At 37.9% G+C, this 23,641-nt stretch overlaps 1 protein-coding gene across 1 annotated transcript in view; it reads left to right on the top strand.

The window, feature by feature from the left end:
* The first annotated feature begins 302 nt into the window (after positions 1-302).
* Positions 303-23,641, top strand: part of LOC106875298 (uncharacterized) — a 53,421-nt gene continuing 30,082 nt past the window's right edge. The window contains exons 1-5 of the mRNA XM_014923386.3: positions 303-1,451; positions 9,401-18,193; positions 20,456-20,813; positions 21,436-21,761; positions 22,966-23,235. Coding sequence (XP_014778872.2) covers positions 412-1,451; positions 9,401-18,193; positions 20,456-20,813; positions 21,436-21,761; positions 22,966-23,235 — 10,787 coding nt within the window. The 5' untranslated portion in view covers positions 303-411. The remainder of the gene's footprint in view (positions 1,452-9,400; positions 18,194-20,455; positions 20,814-21,435; positions 21,762-22,965; positions 23,236-23,641) is intronic.

Below are 23,641 nucleotides of genomic sequence, written 5' to 3'. Positions count from 1 at the left end.
TGTGTTTGTCCCCATTACCGGTATTGGTTTGTTTACGTTCCCTTAATCTAGCTATTTGGTAAAAAGAAACCAACTGAATATGTACTGGAGAAATTCGTTTGACTAAAACCCTTCAAAGCGGTACTCAGCGTGGCCGCTGTCCAATGACTGAAATAAGCAAGAGAAAATATTTAGGAGAAATAATTTATCCTGTTAAAAGACTTGCAATGCTTTCTCGATTCTGATCGTGTAAATCAGGGCTTAACTGTGGTTGTCTCCCTTAGTAGGAAGTGGTGCGAATCTCTCGCGAGTTACTTTCTCTTGTGTAGCCGCTAGGTGTCGCGGCAGTCAGTAAGCTGGCGGATCAATTATGTCGGACGTTGTTTTGTTGTGTATTTTTAGTGTGCCACGAAGACTTCTACTTTGCTTGTGATGGACTTGAAGTCCCCGCAGAAACATAAAAGAACCACAACAGAGGATTTTAATCGGAAGGATGGGCTAAAAAAAGATGATGATGATGGAGTTTTGGCCGCCACGGCAGCAACAGCCCCGTGTTTTGTGTGTGGGGCAGAGGCGGCGGCGGCGGAGGAGGAGCAGTCTATTGACAGAAAGTCGACAGATCACACAAATAGACCCACAGACCTTAAGATTCAGGCTAAAAGTTTTTGTTCCGCGTGTAAGAATTTTTACCAGCACAGTACCAGAGGAGATGCACACTTGACTTATGTCTGTGTTACTCAAAGTCAGATTAACAGACGGATTTCATTGAGGAACTCCAATTTGTTGACTTCCAAATCACCAGTTTCTGGATTATGTGTTATCAAAACAGATATTGTAAATAAATGCCGCGCTTGTTGGTATCTCAAATGCATCTCTTTTGGACTCAATGAAATTTTGGAAATCGCGGATGTTAACCAACTTCCGAATATCAACAATAACAACAAAGATCCCAGTGATGAGATAATTCGGAACAAAAACGATTCTTCGTGTTCGTCTGAAAAGGAATCCAAGAATCCGAATTTATCTGCCTCGTCAAACGAAAGTTCAAGTGTAGATGTGGCAACCAAGAATAAACAGACACAACGCCAGCAACATCAGCCCGTTCGTTCAGACTCTTCCGAGAAAACGGCTGCCTCTCAGACAAAACCGAAACTATCTACAATGCAAAAGCAAGGATCGACTCAAATGGATAATTCTCACACTACTAAAAGCTCAGTCCAAGGAAATGGACCGTCGGTGTCTACAGCATCATCCGGAGTGGCTTCTTTGCAACTCGCACAAGGGAAGTCGTTAAAAGTTTTTAATCAACAACAGAAATCAGTGAAACAATTAAAACCAATTGCTCGAACTCAAGGGATAACAAAAACTACCACAGTTCAACCTCAAACAAAAACGTCTGTTTCCAATCAGACGAAAAGTTCGGTTACAAGAGAGATTACCAACAATCCAGTTTCCTCAACGGAATCACAGAAGTAAGCCTTTACATATGATTTTACTCTGCATCCCTCTTTAAACACACACATACGCAGACATATGTACACACCCAAAATTCCTTTATTACAACAATTATAGCAGTAAACTAATGAGAGAGATATTGCCTAGACAACAAGACAACGTGGTCGTTCTATCTATTCAAATTAGCATCCAAGTTTCCACATGTTACCGTCATAAATAGGGATATAGAATGCTAGAAAATGTATTGCTATTTATCTCCAAAAAGATGAGATAGTCTCCATTGGAATACTTTTTAATCGCAAATCTACTATGATCCGGGATTAAGTAACAACTAAGGCCAAAATATACTTACTTGCATTACTGATGAAATTAAAGGATGCTTTGACCATTTAATTTCATCATATGTCAAGAATTGATTTTAATGACACTAATATATACACACACATATATTGCCACCATGAGGTACATTGGTACTCAAAGGTACTGCTTATTTTCTCCTTTTCCCACGGATAGCACGTTGATTTATTACACCCAACATTCCCCAAATTTCTATTTCACATTAATAGGATACTCTTTTTAAGTTTACAACTAAATGATATATATACATATATATGTGTATACATAGGGCTCGCTAGAAATAGCAGTCAGATCTCCCGCAAATCACACTCTACCGTCTTAAAGAATACACTTAGACAATGTAGTCTTTCATATAGGATGCCCACAGCTAGAATGCCTTTAATCATAGGTCTGTGTTGTCGAGGCTGACCTAGTATTAAACAACAATATTCTCTACTATAACGACCTGCAGTAGCATCTATAATATCCAAGTGTCATCGAGTGAATCCCTTTTCAAATCACACCGTACTGTCTTAAATCAGGAAAGGACCCTTTAGACAATATAGGTCCTACCATATTCTCTGAAAAGATGGGATTGTCACGACAGATGTGTTTTTGATCATAGACCTGCCAGATCAGGGTAGTTTTATGGTTGAACAATAAGAAATACATGCTTATATAAAGGCCTCAGCAGAGATCTACATTCAAGTTCATTTAGTTAAACCTGACTGAGCATTTAGTGATAGTTATATTAAGTTGTAGTTGCTATTAGCATGTAAAAAACTGGATCACCATTGATTTCAGTGATATGTATCTAGTTGTTCAATCAATTGAACTACCTGCTCCTTGATTTAGCATGTAAGTGGCTGAGTATTCTACAGATCTATGTATCCTCAATGTAATTACAGGAACGATCAATTTTCTCTGTTCTTGAATGTCCACTTTTACTCACAAGGCTTAGGTTAGCCCGAGGCTATGGCAAAAAAAGTTTCCCAAAATGCTCTGCTGCGGGTTTGAACTTGAGACCTCATGGTTGTGAACTAACAACATTTAAACTAATTAATCGGATTTGCAGTTCAGAGATGTCAGCTATTCTTTGTTTACAGTCCACTACTAAAGCATGTCTCAGCGTTTTGGCATGTCTTGACATGTGAGTACTGGACATAGATGTCATTATTCATACAAACGGTGTCATTAGTTTGCAAATTCATGTCCAGATTGTTAGTTGTTGAACAGAATAGGGGAAGAAAGGCATTTGGTCTGGCAAAATTCTTTCAGCAAAGTCTTATCTGACCTATGCAAGCATGGAAAAGTAGACATTAAAATGATGATAACAAGAATGATGTATATATGATGAGCTTTCATACAGTTTCTGTTTACCATAAAACTGTCTCAGATAAGCCCCTGCTCAACCCATGCTTGCATGGAAAAACAATCCTTGAACAAATGAAACATCTTAACATTAAAATGCCCTGCATGCAAATCTCAACTGTAAAATGTCTGCAGCTTGTGTATACTCAATAGTAAAATACTGCTTGCACCACCTCAACATATGCTGCACATACACACTTCAACATTAAAATAGTTTATGTTAAGGTTACATACACATCTTAACAATAAAATGGGACCCATACACTTAAGAAGCACAGGCATGGCTGTATGGTTAAGTTTCCATCTTACATAGTTTCTGTATCATTCCCATTTGTGTGGCACACTGATGTTGATGATGATGAATTCCAATATTTTAAATCAGAGTCTGTCCCCGTTAATGGGGGTGGTTGGATCTACCTCAGTCCTACCGCAACCGCTCTCGCACCATCTTGCCACCTCACCTGGTTTTGGGTATTCTCCCTCCTCAAGCCAACCCTTCCAATCTCCTCCACCTGTTCCCTCAATGTTTCCTTTGGTCGACCTTGCTTTCGCGGTTTATTCACTTTAAACTCAAGCATGATCCTCAGAACATGATCCTCATCCCTCCTCAATGCATGTCCATATCACCGCACTCCATTCACCCTTGTCAGCTGTTCCACCAATTCCTCCAACCCCAGCATCCCCATCAAGTCCTCAGCCCTCCTTATATCCAATAGTTTCACACCACACATTGCTCTCTTGGTCTTTCTCAAAACTGCCATTTCACTTTCCCTCAGACACCATCTCTCACTCCCATACAACTCCGATAAACGCTTCCTTTCATCTTCAAGAAGAACCTTTTCCGACATAACGCTCCACATTCTCTGAACTTCACCCAACCAAGTCTAGCTTTTACTGTCACAGCTGCTTCACATCCACCCTGTCTCCCAAATAACAAAACCCCCTCACTGTTTCCACCGGTCCTGCCAGCCCTCCAGCTCCTTTCTCACATCTTCCACAAATAAAATCTCTTGCCAGTCTTGGGGGTCACCTTCTTTATTTTCGTACATCTACCATGAATCCATTTCCCACATTTCTTATACAACACTGCATTTGTCATTACCCTCCTCCCACAAACACCATATGGATCTACCTTACTCACTAACACTTCTGCTCACCATCACCTTTGTCTTCCCGAGGTTTACCTTCAAACCCTTGCTTTCAAACACCTCCTTCCATTTTCGAAACTTCTCCCTCAGTCCCTCCATCGTCTCACTCATCAGAACAAGGTCATCCCCAGACAGTATCTCCATTATAAATCCCTCTTTTGCACTCTCCGTCACCACATCAGGCACTATTGCAAACAACAATGGTGACATCACAGATCCCTGATGCATGCCAGCTTTCACTGCAAACTCCTCTGATCCAATTCTAACTCTTGTCTTTACCCCTTCATACAAACTCCTCACTGCCCTCACTATTACCTCTAGTGCACCTCTCTTCCTCAATGCCCATTCAGTCACCTTCCTTGGAACCGTATCAAATGCTTTCGCCAGATCAACGAAGCACATGTACAACTCCTCATCTCAGTATTCCTCTTGCAGTCTCCTTACAATGAAAACTGCATCTATTGTCCCCTTCCCTGGCATAAAAGCAAATTGCGTCTCGTTCACATACACCGTTTTCCAAATTCTCCACTCCAACACCCTTTCTACAATCTTCATTGCATGCTCTGATAACTGCACTCCCCTATATTCCCCACAACTCATCACATCCCCCTTCTCCTTGAAGATCGGTACCACCACACTTAGTGTCCAATCATCTGGCATTCCTCTTCCACCCAGCAGACCTCCATCATCACAACAATCCTTATCTCTCCACTTGCAGTTATCATTTCCACACTTACTTCTAATGGACCAGCTGCCTTTCCTGTTTTTATTTCCTTCATTGCCTCCACTACTTCTTCCTGACTAACCCTCTCCCCTGGCCCCTTCACCACAGCAACTTCCATCCTCTGATCCCATTCATTCACCTCGTTCATAATTCCCTCCATATGCTCCTTCCAAACTCTTCCCCTGTCCTTCTCACTAAAATTCAACCTTCCATCACTCCCCCATCATACGTCTTCCTCCCTCAACATCTCTTCCATCTTTTTTCATTGATTTCATAAACCTAAACACTCTATCCGGGTTCTCATCCTACCTGCTCAGCCTCCTTCCTCATAGATCTCGCAACCACCCTCCTTGCCCAATTCTTCACGTTATTACACCTGGCTTTCATTTGCTCAATCCTATTCTTACACAAAGCTTTGTGTGCCTTCTTCTTCCTCGCAATCGCATCCCTCACCTCCTCATTCCACCACCACGTATCTCCTCGATCTCTCCTACCTTTTGTCCTTCTACCCGAATGTTTATTCCAATCTGGTACTTATTTTATTTTTATGCATTTACTGACTACCTAAGGTACCTTTTAGACACATTTCTAGCCATCATCATCATCTGTTGTCCATGCTGGTATGTGTTGGTTGGCTTGACCAGGACTGGGCAACCTGGAAGGCTGCACCAGACTCCAGTCTGATTCAGACTTCTAGCTTGATTTTTACCAATAAGTATAATCCTCTTCCACATATATAATGGGCTTCTGCTCAGTTTCCATTTATCAATTCCCACTTAAAAGATATTGGCTAACTTGAGAATATGATTTAAAACATTTGCCTAAAGTGTCATATAGTAGGATTGAGAGTGAAAGAATACAAAGTAACCAAGTCTGCCATTGAAACTTTGATCTCAGATTATAGTTGTTTTACTTCATTTCTAGAGAGAGAGAGAGAGATGCTTATTACTACCATTATTTCTTCGTTACAAAAATGTTAATTAGGCTAGCAACCTATTGATAGATATCTTTGATCATGAAAAGCTAAGCCAGTGACTCTAGTTATTGCACTCGTACATATAGTAAACAGATATATTTGTGTGTGGTAAAAAGTTTGCTTCCTGTCCATATGTCACTGGGTTCAGTCCCACTGTGTGGTACCTCAGACAATTGTGCCTTTTGTTATAGCCTCAGGATGACCAAAGCCTTATGAGAGATAAGTAAAAGAAGCCCTTTGTATGTGTGTGTGTGTGTAGTAAATGTATGTGTATATATATATATATATATGTATGTGTGTGTATGGTGTGTATGTATGTGTTTGTGTGTGTAGATATATATATGTATATATATAATGTATGTGTATCTCTATGTATGTATGTGTATATATATATATATATCATCATCATCATCATTTAACATCCGCTTTCCATGCTAGCATGGGTTGGACGATTTGACTGAGGACTGGTGGACCAGGAGGCTGCACCAGGCTCCAATCTGATCTGGCAGAGTTTCTACAGCTGGATGCCTTTCCTAATGCCAACCACTCCGAGAGTGTAGTAGGTGTGTCTATGTATATATATATATATATATATATACATACACACACACACACACATATATATATATATATAATATATAGATATGTGTGTCTGTCTGTGTGTGTGTGTTTCCCGAAAACTCGAGAACTACACAACCAATTTCATTCAAATTCTGCACATGTCTTACTTAGGGTTCCGGTTGTGTTTTAGTCAAAATTAATTTTTTAACTTCTTGCATAGTTCGAGCCCACAGCAACATCATATCTCCTCCACTTAAGTATTACGTGTCAAAAGTGAAACAAAAACACTCATGTCAAATACTTTCACTTTAAAAATGAAACTATTCCACTAACTGAAACAATCACATTTCGATACTGTAATGACAGATACTTTCACTTTAATGGTGTGTATATATATATATAGAGAGAGAAAGAGAGAGAGATGTATATGTATACATATACATGTATATGTACACGTATATGTATAGATATATATATAGATATAGATCTATATGCATACATGTATATGTATACATATGTGTAGATGTATATATATAGGTGTACATCTAATATGTACACATATATAAATGCATACAGATATCTATACGTATATACACCCATATGCACACAAACACACACATTAGTCATTTGTTTTCTTATCCAAAACTACATCAAAAGTATTGAATGGATCTTTCAGAAATTTGGAAATTATATTCTATGCATAATGGCCATAACCCCCATGAAAATTCATATATTTTTGATGTTGATGAAATTTTAACCATACAGATTACACACAAATAAAGTAATATTTCTAAAATTTTTTCTTCTTAGAAGTTACAAAGACCCCTTCATGGGGACTTCACACCCACAATTTAGTCATTTTTCCTAAGCAAAGACGAATACAGTTGTACCATTGGTAGCTATAGGGTTACCCGAACATAACAGATGAGCATTATTTGTAATTCAACGGTACAACAGTGTAAGACTATCCTTTCAGATATACTTACATTGTGATTTCTGCAATGTGGTGCATAAATTGTCAAGTAAATGAGACTCATCTTTGCCTCCACTGATTCACTTGCAAAGTGATGAGTAAAATTATTTTGTTGCAGACCTCCTTTGAGTCTTTTTATTACCACTGCGACACATATAGTCCCCAGTTGGTAACATTGATTTCAAGGCCTTCCCAGATGAGTGACTGGTTGTTCTAAGACATTTATTGATTGTAAATTTTTTCTGCAGTTATCTATCGGTAGAGTGGTCATTTGCAAACTCCAGAGGCGACACTTTCATTTCCCTTTACTCCAAACGTCACACGTTCTTATTTCAATTGGGTCATGCCCTTCCAGTTGCTATAGATCCGTAATGCATCTTACAGCTGTGCCTGTCACCTGTATGGTGAGGAATCCTACATTGTGGAGTAGTAACGATTAGGCTACGGTAGTTGACTGATTATCGTGATCATTCGTTTTTTGCTTTCCTGTACCTTTGCTCTCTTTTACAAACCCAGTGAACATACATATATTTCCTATTTTAGAGAAATGCAAACAATACATATTACACACAAGTTAAAAAGATTCCCAACAATTAAACTTCTCTGGTTGACATTAATACACCCATCACCAATAGGGGCCTTAACTCCCACAATTTTCAGCTCCATGAGCTCCATTTTTCAGGAGCAAAATTCTTTTAAGGTCCATGTAGTGTCTTAGGCCAAAAAAAATGTTTAACTTCCTGCATAGTTCGAGCCCACAGCAATATCTTATCTCCTCCACTATTTCAGTATTATGTGTTAAAAATGAAACAATAACATCACTCTACTGTAATGTCAGATACTTTCACTCTAACACTGAAACTATTCCACTATTTCAGTATTACCTGTCAAAAGTGAAACAATAACATGTCGCTACTGTAATTTCAAATATTTTCACTTTAATATTTTCAATTTCATACTGAAACTATTAAAGTGAGACTATACTCTCACATATATACAGGCATACTATAAGACCCAAGTAAAAACGTTCACAACAATTCAACTTCTCTGGTTGACATTAACACACTCACCCCCAATAGGGGCCTTCATTCCCACATTTTAGAGCTCCATGAGCTCCATTTTGCAGGAGCAAAATCTTTTTTACAGGTTCCAGAAGACTGAAATTTTGGAATATGCGCATAAAGATCAATAGTATGGGATACATGTCTCATGATTAGAATTTTTTTAGGGTGTGTAAAGAGGGAAAGAACCCTCATGTGCAATTTTGATGAAATTCGAATCATATGTATTCCAGTTCCTTACAGAAAATATAACAGCAAAGTCTCATTTTTCAATTGCATGTAACACGGGCAACGCCGGGTATCTCTGCTAGTATATTATATATATATATATATATATATATAGATGCGTGTGTATGTGTGTATATATATATATATATATATATTTGACCAGTCCTCAGTCAAATCGTCCAACCCATGCTAGCATGGAAAGCGGACGTTAAACGATGATGATGATGATATATGTATATATATATAGATGTGTGTGTGTCTGTCTGTCTGTATGCATGTATATTTATGTGTGTGTGTATGTGATAGTTGTAAATGACTACCACAGTCATACAAGCAATGGTATTCACTTCCAATATTCTATGAGCACATGTGTGGCTATGAGGAAATATTGCCTTGCTTCGAAACAGTTGAGAGTTGGTGACAAGAAGAGCATCTTATTATGCAGAATCTTCCTCAATAAACTCTGTCCAACCTATGCAAGCTTAAAAAAGTAGATGTTAAACAGACGATGAGGACATGTCTATCTGTATTATTTCAATGTTGGCATTCAGTTAATTTTTACTTAATTCATTTCTATTTATGTTGCAGGAAAACACATCCCGAGAAACATCCTGGCATTGTTCTAACTACCGAGGAATGTGTGTGTCAAGTATGTGGAGATACAGCTTCTACCATCCATTATGGAGTACTCACTTGCCCAGACTGTGTGCTTTTCTATCGACTGAGCATACAAGACAGCTTTGCTGATGGGTACCACTGCAAGCATAAAGGGCATGAAATTACAAAGAGAAACCGAGGAAAGTGTGAGTACTGTTGGTACCAGAAATGTTGCAGAGCTGGAATGACGAGTGATAAACCAGAAATTGGTGAAACTGTTACTGTGATAAAAGTAGAGAACAAACAACAGCAAATGAAAAGTGAAAAAGCAGCCAACTCATTATTGAAGATGCCATCACTACATAAACACATAAATAAAGAGACACGCAAGGCCCCAACCCCACAACAAACTACAGAGTCTCAGAAAGTTCCACCACCGAAAAAAGATCTCAACTTATGTAAAGTCTGTGGAGATCGTGCTTTCAAGAAACATTATGGCATTTTGGCCTGTCCAGAATGTGAAGTTTTCTTTAAAATGAGTATTCTTGACGATTTTTACAAGGGCTATTTTTGCAAGTTTAAAAAATGCAAGATTAATCGTTTTCGGCGAAGTAGCTGTGAGTATTGTTGGTATGAGAAATGTCTGCTTAGTGGTATGCAGAAAGAGAAAGATGGTAGTCAACTGGAAGATGATGACAGCTGCAGGGTTGTTTCATCAACACAAAAAATGGTAAAACCCGTTTGTGGCATTAAAGTAAAAGATGAGCAAAAAGAAAGCGAAGGATCTGTAACAGCAAACAATAACAAAAAGTGTATGAAGGTCATCAGTAGCAACAAGAACAACAACAACAATATTAGTAGCAAACTTCTAAGCAATAGCAACAACAATATTGGTAGTAAATCTCTAAACAATAGCAACAACAGTAGCAGCAGTAGATGTGTCTCTTCAACAGCGTCGAAAAGTCCTGTGAAAAAAAGGAAACTTGAAAGTATGGATCCAAACCTAGCCAAACCTTCTGAACATCAGAGCGACATTAACAGCATCCCTCACAAACGCTTCAAAGGGGTTAGTCATTCAGCAAGTAGCACACAGAATACTGGTAACTCTTCAAATACACAACTTCACTCATCTTCAAAAAGGTGTACCAGTAATACTTCTGTCTCATCATCAACTGCTTCATTCCAGTCTCTTTCTGTTTCATTTTCTTGTTCGTCATCATCATCACAGTCATCATCATTAACCTCACCATCATTGTCATCATCATCATCTGTTTTATCCTCCTCCTCATCACCATCATCAATTCTATCATCATCATCATCATCGACTTTATCATCATTGCCATCATCATCATCATCATCGTCGTCGTCATCATCAACCTTTGTATCACAGAAACCGACCAATGCTGTGACATTGCCATCAGTTTTAAAGAGGACTGCAGCATCAACAACAGTCACATTTTCAGCCCCCACTACTATGACAGCAAAAGTTCAGCAGAAAACAGTGGCAAAGAAAATCGTGGTGCTACCGAAAAAGAAAGTCACAGACAGTAACAAAGATGGTATCAAGATTGCTTCTGGTGCTGAATCACATCACAAAACGTGTAAATTACCAATTCACGAAAGAGTTGTAGCACCGAAGGAAGAATTTGTGAGAAATACCAATGTCAGTATTCCCAGCAGAAATGATAACAGTAGCGTTAGTAGTAGTAGTAGTAGTAATACTGGTTTAAACAGTAACAGCAGCAGACTGAAGAAATCTACTATTTCAACAGCTGTCGGCTCCTGCAATAAAGCGCCTGATGTAAATGCAGTGAATAGTAGCAAATTGACTGATTCCGGTGCCACATCTGACAAATGTAAGCATGAAGACTTGTTGAAATCTACTGAGAGTGGTACGTGTAGAACTACTACTACTACTAACAACAACACCACCAAGACTTTCATTGATCCTTCTCATTTTACACAAAATCTGAACATTTGCGCTGTGTGTGGTGATCAGGCTTCTGTTGTTAATTACGGAGTGCTTACTTGTCCAGATTGCCGCATCTTTTTCCAGATGTGCATACAAGATGGTTTTGCTGCTGGTTTCAGCTGTTCAAAACGACGAAATTGCTCAGTTACAAAAACAAACCGGGAAAACTGTGAATTTTGTTGGTACAAGAAATGCCTTGCGGTTGGAATGCAGGCTGACCAAATATCAAAAATGACACCGACTTGTGATCGTTTTACTTTTGCCTTGACGCCAACCTGTGATCGTTTTACATTTTCCTTACCTCTAACACCAATATCATCTGCACAGTTAACAACTGCCATTAGTAATACCACGAGCACAAATACAACATCTGTACACATGGTCAGCTCTTTGGATCAAGTTAAAAATCCTGGAAATACACTATATTCTTCAGTGATAACTCCACTCATTCAAAATGAAGAATTGTGCATTGTCTGTAGTGCACCTTTTGCTGAGATCTATTGTGGTGCTAAAGTTTGTACTGATTGTAAGGCCTTCTGCAAAGAAAATGTTGATTCAAAGATATGCTCTAAGTATGTCTGTGAGCAGACTCAAAGCTGTTCTATTATCAATAGTGATTTGCTGCCAAAAAATCGGTGCAGCTATTGTTGGTATGAGAAGTGTGTAGAATGTGGTTTGCTCAGTAAAGAAACAATTGTTTTGAGAAATTCGTCCAGTTTGGAGACCCAGGCATCAAAAAATCAAATCCCTGATCCTGTTTTGGATAATCTAGTTTTCAGAGAATCAGTGGACATATACAGCGCTGTTTTGGACAATATACTTCAAGATAAAACAAGTCCATCTCATGTGGACAGTGAAATTCTTGAACCATACTTTGGGGACAATACTTCAGACAACCAGATTTGTGAACTACCAAGTTTGATGGAAAGTATGTTTGAATCTCTAACTAAATCATCTGAAGAAATAGAATTGATCCAGAAGAAATTTGAACGTCTAAAAATGGAAAAAGAACGTGTTAGTGCTTTAAAGAAACAAAACCAGCAACAGCAGCAGTCTGTGATGTCACCTGATACAATGAAAGAGTGTCCGTCAAAAGCTACCAGGCGTGTACTCCTTAACAGTAACGATAATCAGACAAAGGAAAGTGGTTTGTTACTAAAAGACAGTCATCTTAAGCAGACCAATGAAACCAGTAATTTTCCACCCTCCTCTTTGACTTCCAAAAATACCAGAATTGATTCCAACTCCGAGCACTCAAATCAAAATCGGGATCCATCGCTTTTTAGTTTGGATTGGGAAACAAAGTCTAATGAAAAACGTAACAACCCTGTGAAAGACAGTTTTACTTCAATTGCAATGAATGATCGTTTGATGGTAAAAGTAACTAACGAAGTTCCACAGAACATTTTTGACAGCTCAGATGATATGACACCAGTTTCTGAATCTCTGCCATTTGTGTCATCAGCAGCTGGAGAAAAACAGGTGAAGAAAGTGGTTTTCAAATCAATCGTAGATCGAAGTGAAGACCAGGATGTGTCAGAAAAAGTCTCTGATATGGACAGATGTAATTTTGAGCATGGGGAGCGGGAAACTGCTCAGCAAAAATTAAATGAGCTTCAAATGAAGAAAGATAATGTGGAAGAGAAGCTTCTAATGCTCCAGAGAAGCATTGAGAAAGAACGGAAAAAACTTCTTAGTCTTCAGAAAGAAAGGAAGCGAGGAGTCAAAATTTGTGATAAGTCTCTGGAATCTTCAAATGCATTGTCTTTAGATGCCAAAATGCCACAACTAGAACCTGAACCACAGCTTATATTGGAATCTTCAAATATTGATTTTGTTAAACAGAAACAGTCTGAAACAAATGATTTTGCTATGATTGAGGATGGTGGCTCAGTTGTAACTGCTACTCATTCTGAAGAAACAGATTCTGAGAAGTTATGTAGAGTCTGTGGAGATAGAGCTCCAGGAGTCCTCTATGGAGTGTGGACATGTCTGAAATGTAGTGTCTTCTTCCGCCAGAGTCTAGACAAGCAAATTTCCAGTCAGTATGTGTGCCGAGATGGCAACTGTTATGTTGACAAAATAAATAGAGGTGTTTGTAGATATTGCTGGTACCAAAAATGTTTGGCTGTTGGAATGTCAAAACAAGAGAAACGAATCGTTCCAGTTCAACCACCAACACCTACTCCCAAAGCTGGTCAACAGGATCCAAACAGAAATGAAAAGTCCCATGACAATAGTGATCACCATCAGATTAATGAAAATGAAATGGGAATTATGCAGAATGTATTCCCTAATGATAAAAGTCCTTTAAATAAAGACCTTTCTGAGGAAATGAGTGAAGAAATACATGAAGAGATTGGTAATGTGGAGGTTTGTGATGTTCCTGATTTCAAGTCAGTGTCCAAAAGTAATAAAAACTGTTCAAGAACATTTTTGGATTTGAAAATTTCGCAGCCATCTTCAGGTGAACCAACAACCACAACATCTTCTTTGGCCCCAGAATCTTCAAATACAGAATTTGTAGATAATAACAATCAAATTAGTGATTCTGGATGCTCTGTTGATATGAGTGAGTCGTTTCCTTCTCAAAAACCTAGCTGTGATTCCAATAATTCATCGATGTCCACTGCCATGGATACTAGTTTATGTAACGAAGATGTTACTGTAACAACGGAGAGAAAAGATCAAAGTGACGGTTCTCTTCTGTATGTCAGCAACGTGGATAAAAGCACTGCTTTGAATTCAAATTCTGAAAGCATTCCTCTAGTTGCATCAAATGATATCACAACTGAAATTCCAGTTGCAAATGCAAAAACTTCTTTGCCAGAGTCTGACCAGGGTTTGGGATTACGAGAAGCACCAACGTTCCGGAGAATCTTACCTGAAAGCCTTAGTACATCAGTGGATCCCTCCGTAGTTACTGAAGTCATTCCTGAACCTTTATGGAATTCTGTAGACACTGAGATTGTTCAAAAGAAGTCTGGGGATTCTGTTGATGATGGTGAAAGCAGTGCTGATAGAGTGACACCCGTAGAAATTATTGATTCAACTGGAGCAATACAGTCTGAGGAAAATGTGGATCATACTATTCTTGAGACATTGCGAAATTTTACCGATAAATCTGTTATTACAGAAATTATTCCAAGTTCTTCAAGAAATTCTGTAAATTCTTCAGTTTTGGTTGATATGATCCAAAACTCCAACTGTTGTTCACCTGAGGCTCCTGTTGGCAAAGAAATCATTCCTGGAGCACTGTCTCATTTCATTGATAAACAGTCTCTTAATCCTATAGCAGTGCCAGACCCTTCAGAGACCAGTTCTGAATTTGCTGGAAATTCTGATAATGAAGATTCTGTTTCAGATAGTAACCATCCTAAAGAAACTGGAACTGACTACTCCAGGATGACAACCAACCCAAATATTTCTTACAGGTCACGAGCTCCAACAGAGAAAGCATCTTTCACTTTGCTGAAAAGAACAGCTCATATGTCAAGGCAGAAGACAAGCAGAGCTGTTGGTGTACCATCTCTGTCTTTACGTTATATGATTAAATGTTGTTCTCCAAAACATATTGCAAATCAAATGCACAGTCGAATCAAAAAGTCAGTTCAAATGATTGGAAAGGCTAAGAAAAAATCTTCACTTTCAAAAAATGCACTTCCTAGCTCATCGCATCAAGCTGCACTGAAAGAATACGAGTTTGTTGATGATAATCTTAATGATGATAATGATGATAATGATGATAATGATGACGGTCATTTGCAACATTCTTTGCCTAAATCACAGAAAACATACAGTACTGTGAAATTGTCTAAAAAAATGGCCAAGCAAAAAGTAAATTCAAAGACTTCCTTGAAAAAGAATTTGACATCACCTTCTATGCAGAAACAAAATCGTCATCCCCAAAACAATACTTCAAAGTCTATTTCTACTGTTGCCAAATCTACTTTCAAAATCCCCCTAAGAAATAAAGATGTAGATTTGGAAACAACGCCAGCCAAGCCACTGCGTAAACGAGGCCGTCCACGAAAGATAAAATCAACACTACTCAGCACTGAAGTAGCACCAACCTGCAAACAAGATTCTCTCTGTAAAGAAAACAGTAAACAGCCATCTTCTGTGTCAGAGAACGCCACTGGAATTTCGTCTGTCCCTTCTGTTGCTATAGTTGCAGAATTCAGTGAGAGAAATAAAGTCCGAAATAGAGAAGATAGTAGCATGGCTGAAAGCAGAGTTGGAAACAAAACTGATACTATTTTCATTGGGACTAGCTTGTGTAGTGTTTGTGGAGATGTGTCTCATGGATTTCATTACGGTATTATTTCATGTTCAAGCTGCCGTAGTTTCTTTGCACAGAGCACTGATTCCAAAATTGGCTGTAAATATGAAGTATGCAATAAATCATGCATAATCAACAGTGTAACACGCCGATTCTGTCGATATTGTTGGCTACAGAAGTGTCTACAGGCAGGAATGATGAAAGGCACCACTAAACGAGGACGGCCACCAAAACTTAGACCCCAAACTAACGAAGCTGAAACTGTTAGCAAACAGAAGGATTTGACTAGTGAAAAGGAAGTTTCTATTCCTGAGGCTCAGATTGGGACAAATTCAGAAACAGCACTTCGTAAAGAATCAATTCAAAATAATGAAAGCACTGTGGACAATAGTGATCCAGTCATTACTGACAATGACACCAACGCCGAAGACGATCAAGTTGATGGTATTGGTATATCATCTGATGTTATTAAAGAAGGGAACAACGGTGATGAGGAAGTAAATCTGAAAGCAAAGCCTTCCAGTTCAACACAAACTGGAATATCAGTTGATGAAGACTCTAATGAAATGAACTTAGAACAAGTCTCTAATAGATCTTCAGTTTCTCAAGAGAAGATGCTATGTGAGACGAGTTCAGAGAAGATAGTCAGTGAGCAATCCTCTATTGTTTGCATTGATTTGGATAGTAATTTAAACAGCACTGGCACAGCTAATCTCACTGAAACCGAACCAATGGCTGTTGATAATGATTCTGATTCACCTTTAATTATTGAAAGTGTTCCACACCAGAGTGACAACAACAAAAGCGATGTCGGTAATTCCCAGAATCCAAACTCCACCAGCAGTCAAGAATGTTTCTGTAAGGTATGCGGTGACTTGGCATCAGGAATACACTTTGGCATAGAAACCTGCTGGTCATGTACTATTTTCTTTAAGCAGAGTACTGACTCACGAACAACCAAAAAATATAAGTGCCATAACAAAAACTGTTGTGTCACACCTGATAACTACGAACGTTGTTCTTATTGTTGGTTCCAAAAGTGCTTGCTTGTTGGCATGTCAAAAATGCTAATTCCTACAAATCAAAGCCAAAATGGAACTGGTCAATTCTTGGAGAGCTATACTTCAAATACTGACCAACCCATCTCTTCAGGAATCCACCAGGTAAAGAGTGGTAAGCTGTTACCTACAATTGCAGATTCTTCAAATACTGAAAGAAGTAAAGTAGGAGGCACGTCCCTTGCATCTGTAGCAACTTCCATCAGTAGCACAAACAGCATAGTTTCTGGTGCAACTTGTACAGCTACAGATGTTGTTGCTTGCAGTGTTCCTCCTGTTGAAAGAGAAATCAGCACAGTTAGTACATTTAATCCTAGAAGTCAAACTGTATCAGTAATTACCACAACACCATTACAGACCAACGCAAACACTAATACTACCAGCACACCTAATACAGTTTCTTTGCAGCCACAGTTATCAAATAATAAACAACCTACAAACACTGTAGATGCTGTTCAAAGTAGACTTCACACTTCACCTGTAAAATCTGTGTTAGTTGCTCCTAAGCCTGCCACCTTACAACCAGCACAGACACCAACTCATTCTGATCTGATATGCAGTGTTTGTGATGATACTGCAATTGGTGTCCGGTATGGAGTACAGACATGTCGTAATTGTTTGTGTTTCTTTCGAACTATACTAAATGGGAGAATACCTACTGAAAAGGATCATGCAGATGGCAACTGTTTTATTAATAAAGCTACTACCAACCGGTGTCGATTCTGCTGGTACCAAAAATGTCTTTCTGTTGGGATGAGTGATACTCTACAAATGAAAAAGCAGCAAACATTAATGGCTACAAACAGACTCTCAGCACCTGAACAGGATTGCAATGCCAACAGTTCCAATGTTTGTGACAAAACTAATCCTATATCAACTCCTAGTAATAATTCAGAGATTATTAACAAGCTTTCAGGATTATCTATGACCACATCTTCAGAAGTACAAATGCTGCCTGTTACATCAAGCAAATCGGGTTCCACTTGTCCTACAGTATCTCAGTCCAAAGACCTAAGTTCCAACATGAGGAACACGACAAATGAATCGCCATCCGTGACTACTAATCTAAGCAAAGATGTTGCTAAGTTATGTAAAGTTTGTGGAGATGTCTCGTTTGTTTCTCATTATGGCATTGCATCTTGTTTGAACTGCAGTGTCTTTTTCCGACGCAGTTTGGACAAAAGACTACATCGTGCATATAAATGCCTCAACAAGGACTGTTTAATCAGTCGTACCAGTCGTAGTCGCTGTTATTACTGCTGGTTCCAGAAGTGCGTGGGTGTTGGTATGTCCTACAAGGTTAAGCGTAAATTACGTCATCAGAAAGAAAAGTCAAGTGATCAAGCAGAAGTTCCACAGTCCCTGTTATCAACTCCTAATCAAGATGCTGTTAGTCAAAATTCTAAGAACAGCAGCAGTGGAAACAATACCCAACCAATTTCAAGTCAGAATAAAAGTCTAGTGTCTGATGGGTAAGTAATAGTTTTCTAACATCTTAAATATTTTCATACCTGTTTGGGATGACTCTTGTCTTTTGGTCAAAACTTATAATTTCTAAGGCATTCAGACTGGGAGTATAAGGCTTCTCATTGAATGGGATGCCAGACTAAGTCTAGAGTAGCTTGAATGGGAAGCGATGCTCCACCCACCATATTCGTTGGATATTGCCCCACCAGATTATCATTTATTCCGCAGTCTTCAAAATCATTTGGACGCAAAACATGAATTCTGTAGACGAGGTTAGAAGAGGTGTGGTGTTATAAAAAGAATGAAGGGAGGCAACTCTAGTTTATTGAGGTCTAAATTATAAAAAATACATAATATATTCAAAAATTTAGGTCCATTATATCATCAATCAATCAACTTATCAATTAGCCAACTAAATAACCAATTAATCAATCAATCAATTTATTGGTTTTGTAATGGAGTTGCATATCACTGTCTACATCCCTATATATACACATGCACATACAACACAAATATATATATATATATAAGAACCGAAACATGTTAAATATCTCTGAGAAAATTATAAATTAAAATTCATTTTTTATATATTGGCGTTTTCAAACTTCTTTTTTATAAATATATATATATATATATATATATATATATATATATATATATAGCATCATCTCCTGCAGAGATGTGAGAGTCAGATCTCTCCTTTTGAAAACATGAACAGTTTCGTAACATTGTTTACAAAATAATGGCTGATCGTTTGCGAAGGAGCATGTCTACAGTCAACACTTAGGATTTTTGCTCTGGTAACTTCTGCTCTCTCCCATGTTCATGCACGACCAGCTATATGTCACTATGAGTAGAGCAACAGATTCAGCAAATTTGGAAATTAGTTGTGGAGAAATGGAGAATATCGTTTATATTGTGTATCACTCACTAAAAAGATGAAATTTAAAATATGTTATCTCTCTCTCTCTCTCTCTCTTTGCACCGTCGCTAGAAGGGGACTTAACTCATGTTTGCAAATGCTGGTGTATTTCTCCGACTTGAAAATTGTTAGAAGTTATGGTTTAAAATTATTTTTAATGCAAAAATTCACCTCTTAGGAAGCAAAAAAAAAAAAATTAATAAATGGCTGATTCCGGGCATTTTCAAACATGAGGAATCCATTCGTGCGACTCCCAGATTGCTATCTTGTAAGGTGTGGATTTCTATAGATGCAACAAACACACACACACACACAAACACACACACACACACACACAAACTCAGCTTTACAATATGTACTGATTACTCAGTGGGAGTGGGTAATTGTGAGGGCTTGAGGAAATTATAGGAATTAGATGGATAAAAAATTCCGTAAAAAAATATTCTTTGATTTTTTTTCAAATTTGATTTAAATGAACAATTATATTTAATATTATACAAAATCTAGTTTTGTTGCTGTAATTATTTCTAATCATTATGCTGCTACTACTTTCACCAGCAATCATGTAGAGTATACTAGTACTTTGAGTGGACTCTGAATAGTTCATATTATGGTAATTAGGATAGTTCTGGTTAGATCCCCTGTTGTGAATAGGAAAATAATCTGAATAATCGTAATATTGGGGAAGAATATTTAATTGGAGATCCACAGATAGTTGCTAATCATCTAAATAATTTAATTATAGTAGCAGCTGTGGAGTATGCTCATGTATCTACATCTATACCAATTGTAAATATTACTGTAATTTGAAAATGTTGGTGTATTTACAACTGGCGTAAAATGATAAGGCACCTTTATAGCATCAGATTTCTGTATATTCTTTTTCTACATGTTATATATTGTAGTTGAGTAATAGAAATCATTAATACTTATACCTGTGTATTTTGATTGAAGAACTTTATGTAATAGACCTAACAACAGCTATGAAGCAATAAGTCCAGTTGAAGTGATAGTTGTGTTATGTAGATTTAAAAACAAATTAAATATAAGCAACTGAATATCAATTGCTGTAAAAGAGAGAGAGAGAGAGAGAGAAAATAAATGGTACAAACAGCTTAAATATATGCTGGAAGTTAGGGGTAGTTAGATACAGTCTAAAATAACAAAATGGAGAAAATGATGAAAACTAATTATAAAAAACAGATAACTATACAGCTGTGAGCCAACATGAAGATGTTAATAAAAATGCAATGCTTTTAATTATAATGCTTAATTTTGATTGTTGTTGAAAAAATTTTTATATTACTGTGTTAATATACTTGAATATTTTTTTATATATTTTTAGTGACCTGGACAACCTGTCTCTTGGATTCACTCGGCATAGTGGCAACATACTCTGTAAAGTGTGTGGTGATGAGGCCTCTACTGTACATGCAGGTGTACTCACATGTTTTCCTTGTCGATCTTTCTTTAAACGAAGTCTAAAGAACAGTATCAACCGGAAATATTCTTGTGATAACAAAAACTGTTCAATTACCAAGAACAACAAAAAGAGCTGTGATTATTGCCGGTATCGAAAATGTCTTGCTCTTGGAATGGCCAAAAATACTGTAAAGCATAATGTGCAGCCTTTAAAAGATAAGACTGATAGCCAAAAGATGGTTGAGTCTGCTAGCAATGTACAGATTGAATCCATTACGAGGGTAATGTATATTTTCTTTTTATTTGCGTATATTTGGACATAAAGGTACATGGTCCAGTTGTTAGAATGTTAGGCTCGTGGTCTTTAGGGTGTGGGTTTGGTTCTTGGATTGGGCTGTGCACCGTATCCTTGAGCAAGGGTCTTCATTTCATATTGCTCCAGAGCACTCAACTGAGCATGAGTACCAGTGGCACCTGAGAATTAACCCTGCGACTGACAGATGTCCAGTTCAGAGGGGTGCAATCTTATACACTCAGTCTAAACACCTTGGAAATCTAGATAAGCTTTATCTTCAAGAGCCGCTAAGCCTGAGGCAGATTATCTATTGTAGCCATTATATATTTGTGCTGTGTATTGGAATTAGAGGTAAAAAATTCAACCTTTTCATTGCAATTTCTGTTATTCATATAATTCAGTTTATAACATTTCCAGGTAGGAACACCTGAGATTGTTCATTGTAACATTAGTAAGAATTGTATTAAGTGCTATAACTACACCCTTGCCTGGGTACTTTGGTGATATTGAATGGAACTAAGTTTCAGTTGTAAGTAACCACTTAATAAACTAAGAAATTGTAATTTTTTTAACAATATTATATTTTTGGCATTGCTCACTTTTTACAGAACCATTGCAAAGTCTGTGGATATGAAGCATCTGGAATTCATTATGGTGTTTTGACCTGTCACAATTGCCGAGTTTTCTTCTACAAGAGCTGTGAGCAACAAAGTTTTAAAAACTATCAATGTGCCCTGAAAAATTGTAATGTATACGGTAGTGCGCAAGTGAATTGTTCCTATTGTCGCTACCAAAAGTGTTTGAGGGTTGGCATGTCAAAGGAATTGAGCAAACGAGGAAGACGGCGCAAACTAGATGAGAATTTGTCTAAAGAAATGCCAGAGATGAAGAAGCAGCGAACAAAGGCTAATAGCACCAATAAATCTAAAACCAAGTAAGTTTTTTGTTTGTCCATTCCATTGATCATTCAAAATTTCTATGCCACTTTTATCATCATCCCAATTGCTTTAACATCCACTTGGCTTGCAAGAGCCCTGTGCCAGTGCTTCACAAAAACCACTTGTGCTGGCGTCACGTAAAAGTACTCATACCAGTGCCACATTAAAAGCATCCAGCACACACTGTAAGGTGATTGGCGTTTGAAAAGACATCTAGCCATAGAAACCAAGCTAAATCAGACTGGAACCAAATGCAGCCCTCTTGTTTGCCAGCTCTGGCTGAATGGCTCAGACAGTGGAAAAAATAGGCATTAAAGCAGTGTTTCCCAAACTTTTTGCATCAAATTGCAATATCGCCCACTTATTGGCCAAAAATTGCTCCATTGCCCACCTGTGTAAAAAAAACCTCTGATACGACCATACCCCTAACACTAAATCCCCTAGGAGACCCCCCCCTGTATCATTTGACACACACTATAATGGCAGACGAAGTACCACTAAGTATTTCACCCAGCGTGCAAACGTTTCTGCCAGATCACCGCCTTGTTAATATATATAGATATGTATGTATGTGTGTGTGTGTGTGTGTGTGTGTTTGTGTGTGTGTATGTATGTATATATATTTATATAGGAGAATTTGTTGTTGAAAATGCACTGAATTTGAAAAACATATAGTTGTTTTTAAATAGATTTATTCACATACATACCAAATGTGAACATTTGATCATTTAAACATGCTTGTTTGATTTCTACTTTCTAATTTTAAACTGTGTTAAAATCCCATTGTTTTATATACATTTCTACCATTGATGGACAAAAAAATTGTTGACACTAGTTTGGTATGTATGTGAATGAGTCTCTTCAAAAATAACTACATGTTTTTCAAATTCAGGTGCATGTTTAAAAACAAATTCTCCTTCTTTCCATATATTTATATATATATATGTATGTATACATACATACACACAGTGGACTTCTTTCAGTTTCTGTCTACCAAATTCACTCAAGGCTTTGGTCTGCCCATGCTATAGTAGAAGGCACTTACCCAAAGTGTGTGTGTGCATACGAATTGTATAAGTTATTTCTCATTTAACTTACACCACTGGGCTTAAAAGAACAGAGATGGAGAAAAACATATTTAATATCTTTCACATTAATGTTATGTTCTGTTTATACAATTTTATCCTTTCTTTGTTATAGCAACTCAGATGAAAACCCACAGAATATGGTGAAGGAAAATCCAAAAGTTCCTTGCATTGTTTGTTCGGATGTGTCCAGTGAGATTTATTGTGGGCTATGGGTTTGCCGAAGCTGCTGCACTTTCTTCCAGTTCAGTATTACTAACAACCGCAGCGAGAGTTACAAGTGCAAGTACAACAACCACTGCATTGTGAACAAAACCAGCCGAGTATTGTGTCATCACTGCCGTTTCAAGAAATGTCTGATTGTTGGAATGATTAAAGAAGAGAAGTAAGCTGCTTTAATGTCTTTAAACTATGCAATTCTGCAGAAAATATCTATAGAGTTTAGCATCTCTCTCTCTCTCTCTCTTTTCTCTCTCTCTCTCTCTCTCTTTTCTCTCTCTCTCTCTCTCTCTCTCTCTCTCTCTTTTCTCTCTCTCTCTTTCTCTCTCTCTCCCTCTCTCTTTTTCTCTCTCTCTCTCTCCCTCTCTCTCTTTCTCTCTCTCTCTCTCCCTCTCTCGCTTTCTCTATCTCTCTCTGGCTGGGTAACCATGCACCTCCTCTACAGCAAGACATTTGTTTCTTTCTCTCTGTCACTTTCTGACCTTTCATCATCTGATACAAGATCACTTCCTCCAATGCCCCACTCCCCTCTCAAAGATTCCTTGTCTTGCAAGTCACTTGGTAACCCTGCC

Source organism: Octopus bimaculoides, chromosome 6 (genome assembly GCF_046866305.1).
Source record: "Octopus bimaculoides isolate indiv1 chromosome 6, ASM4686630v1, whole genome shotgun sequence".
NCBI lineage: Eukaryota > Metazoa > Mollusca > Cephalopoda > Octopoda > Octopodidae > Octopus > Octopus bimaculoides.
The sequence above is the reverse complement of the archived record's forward strand: the minus strand, read 5'-3'. Positions and strand labels throughout refer to the sequence as shown.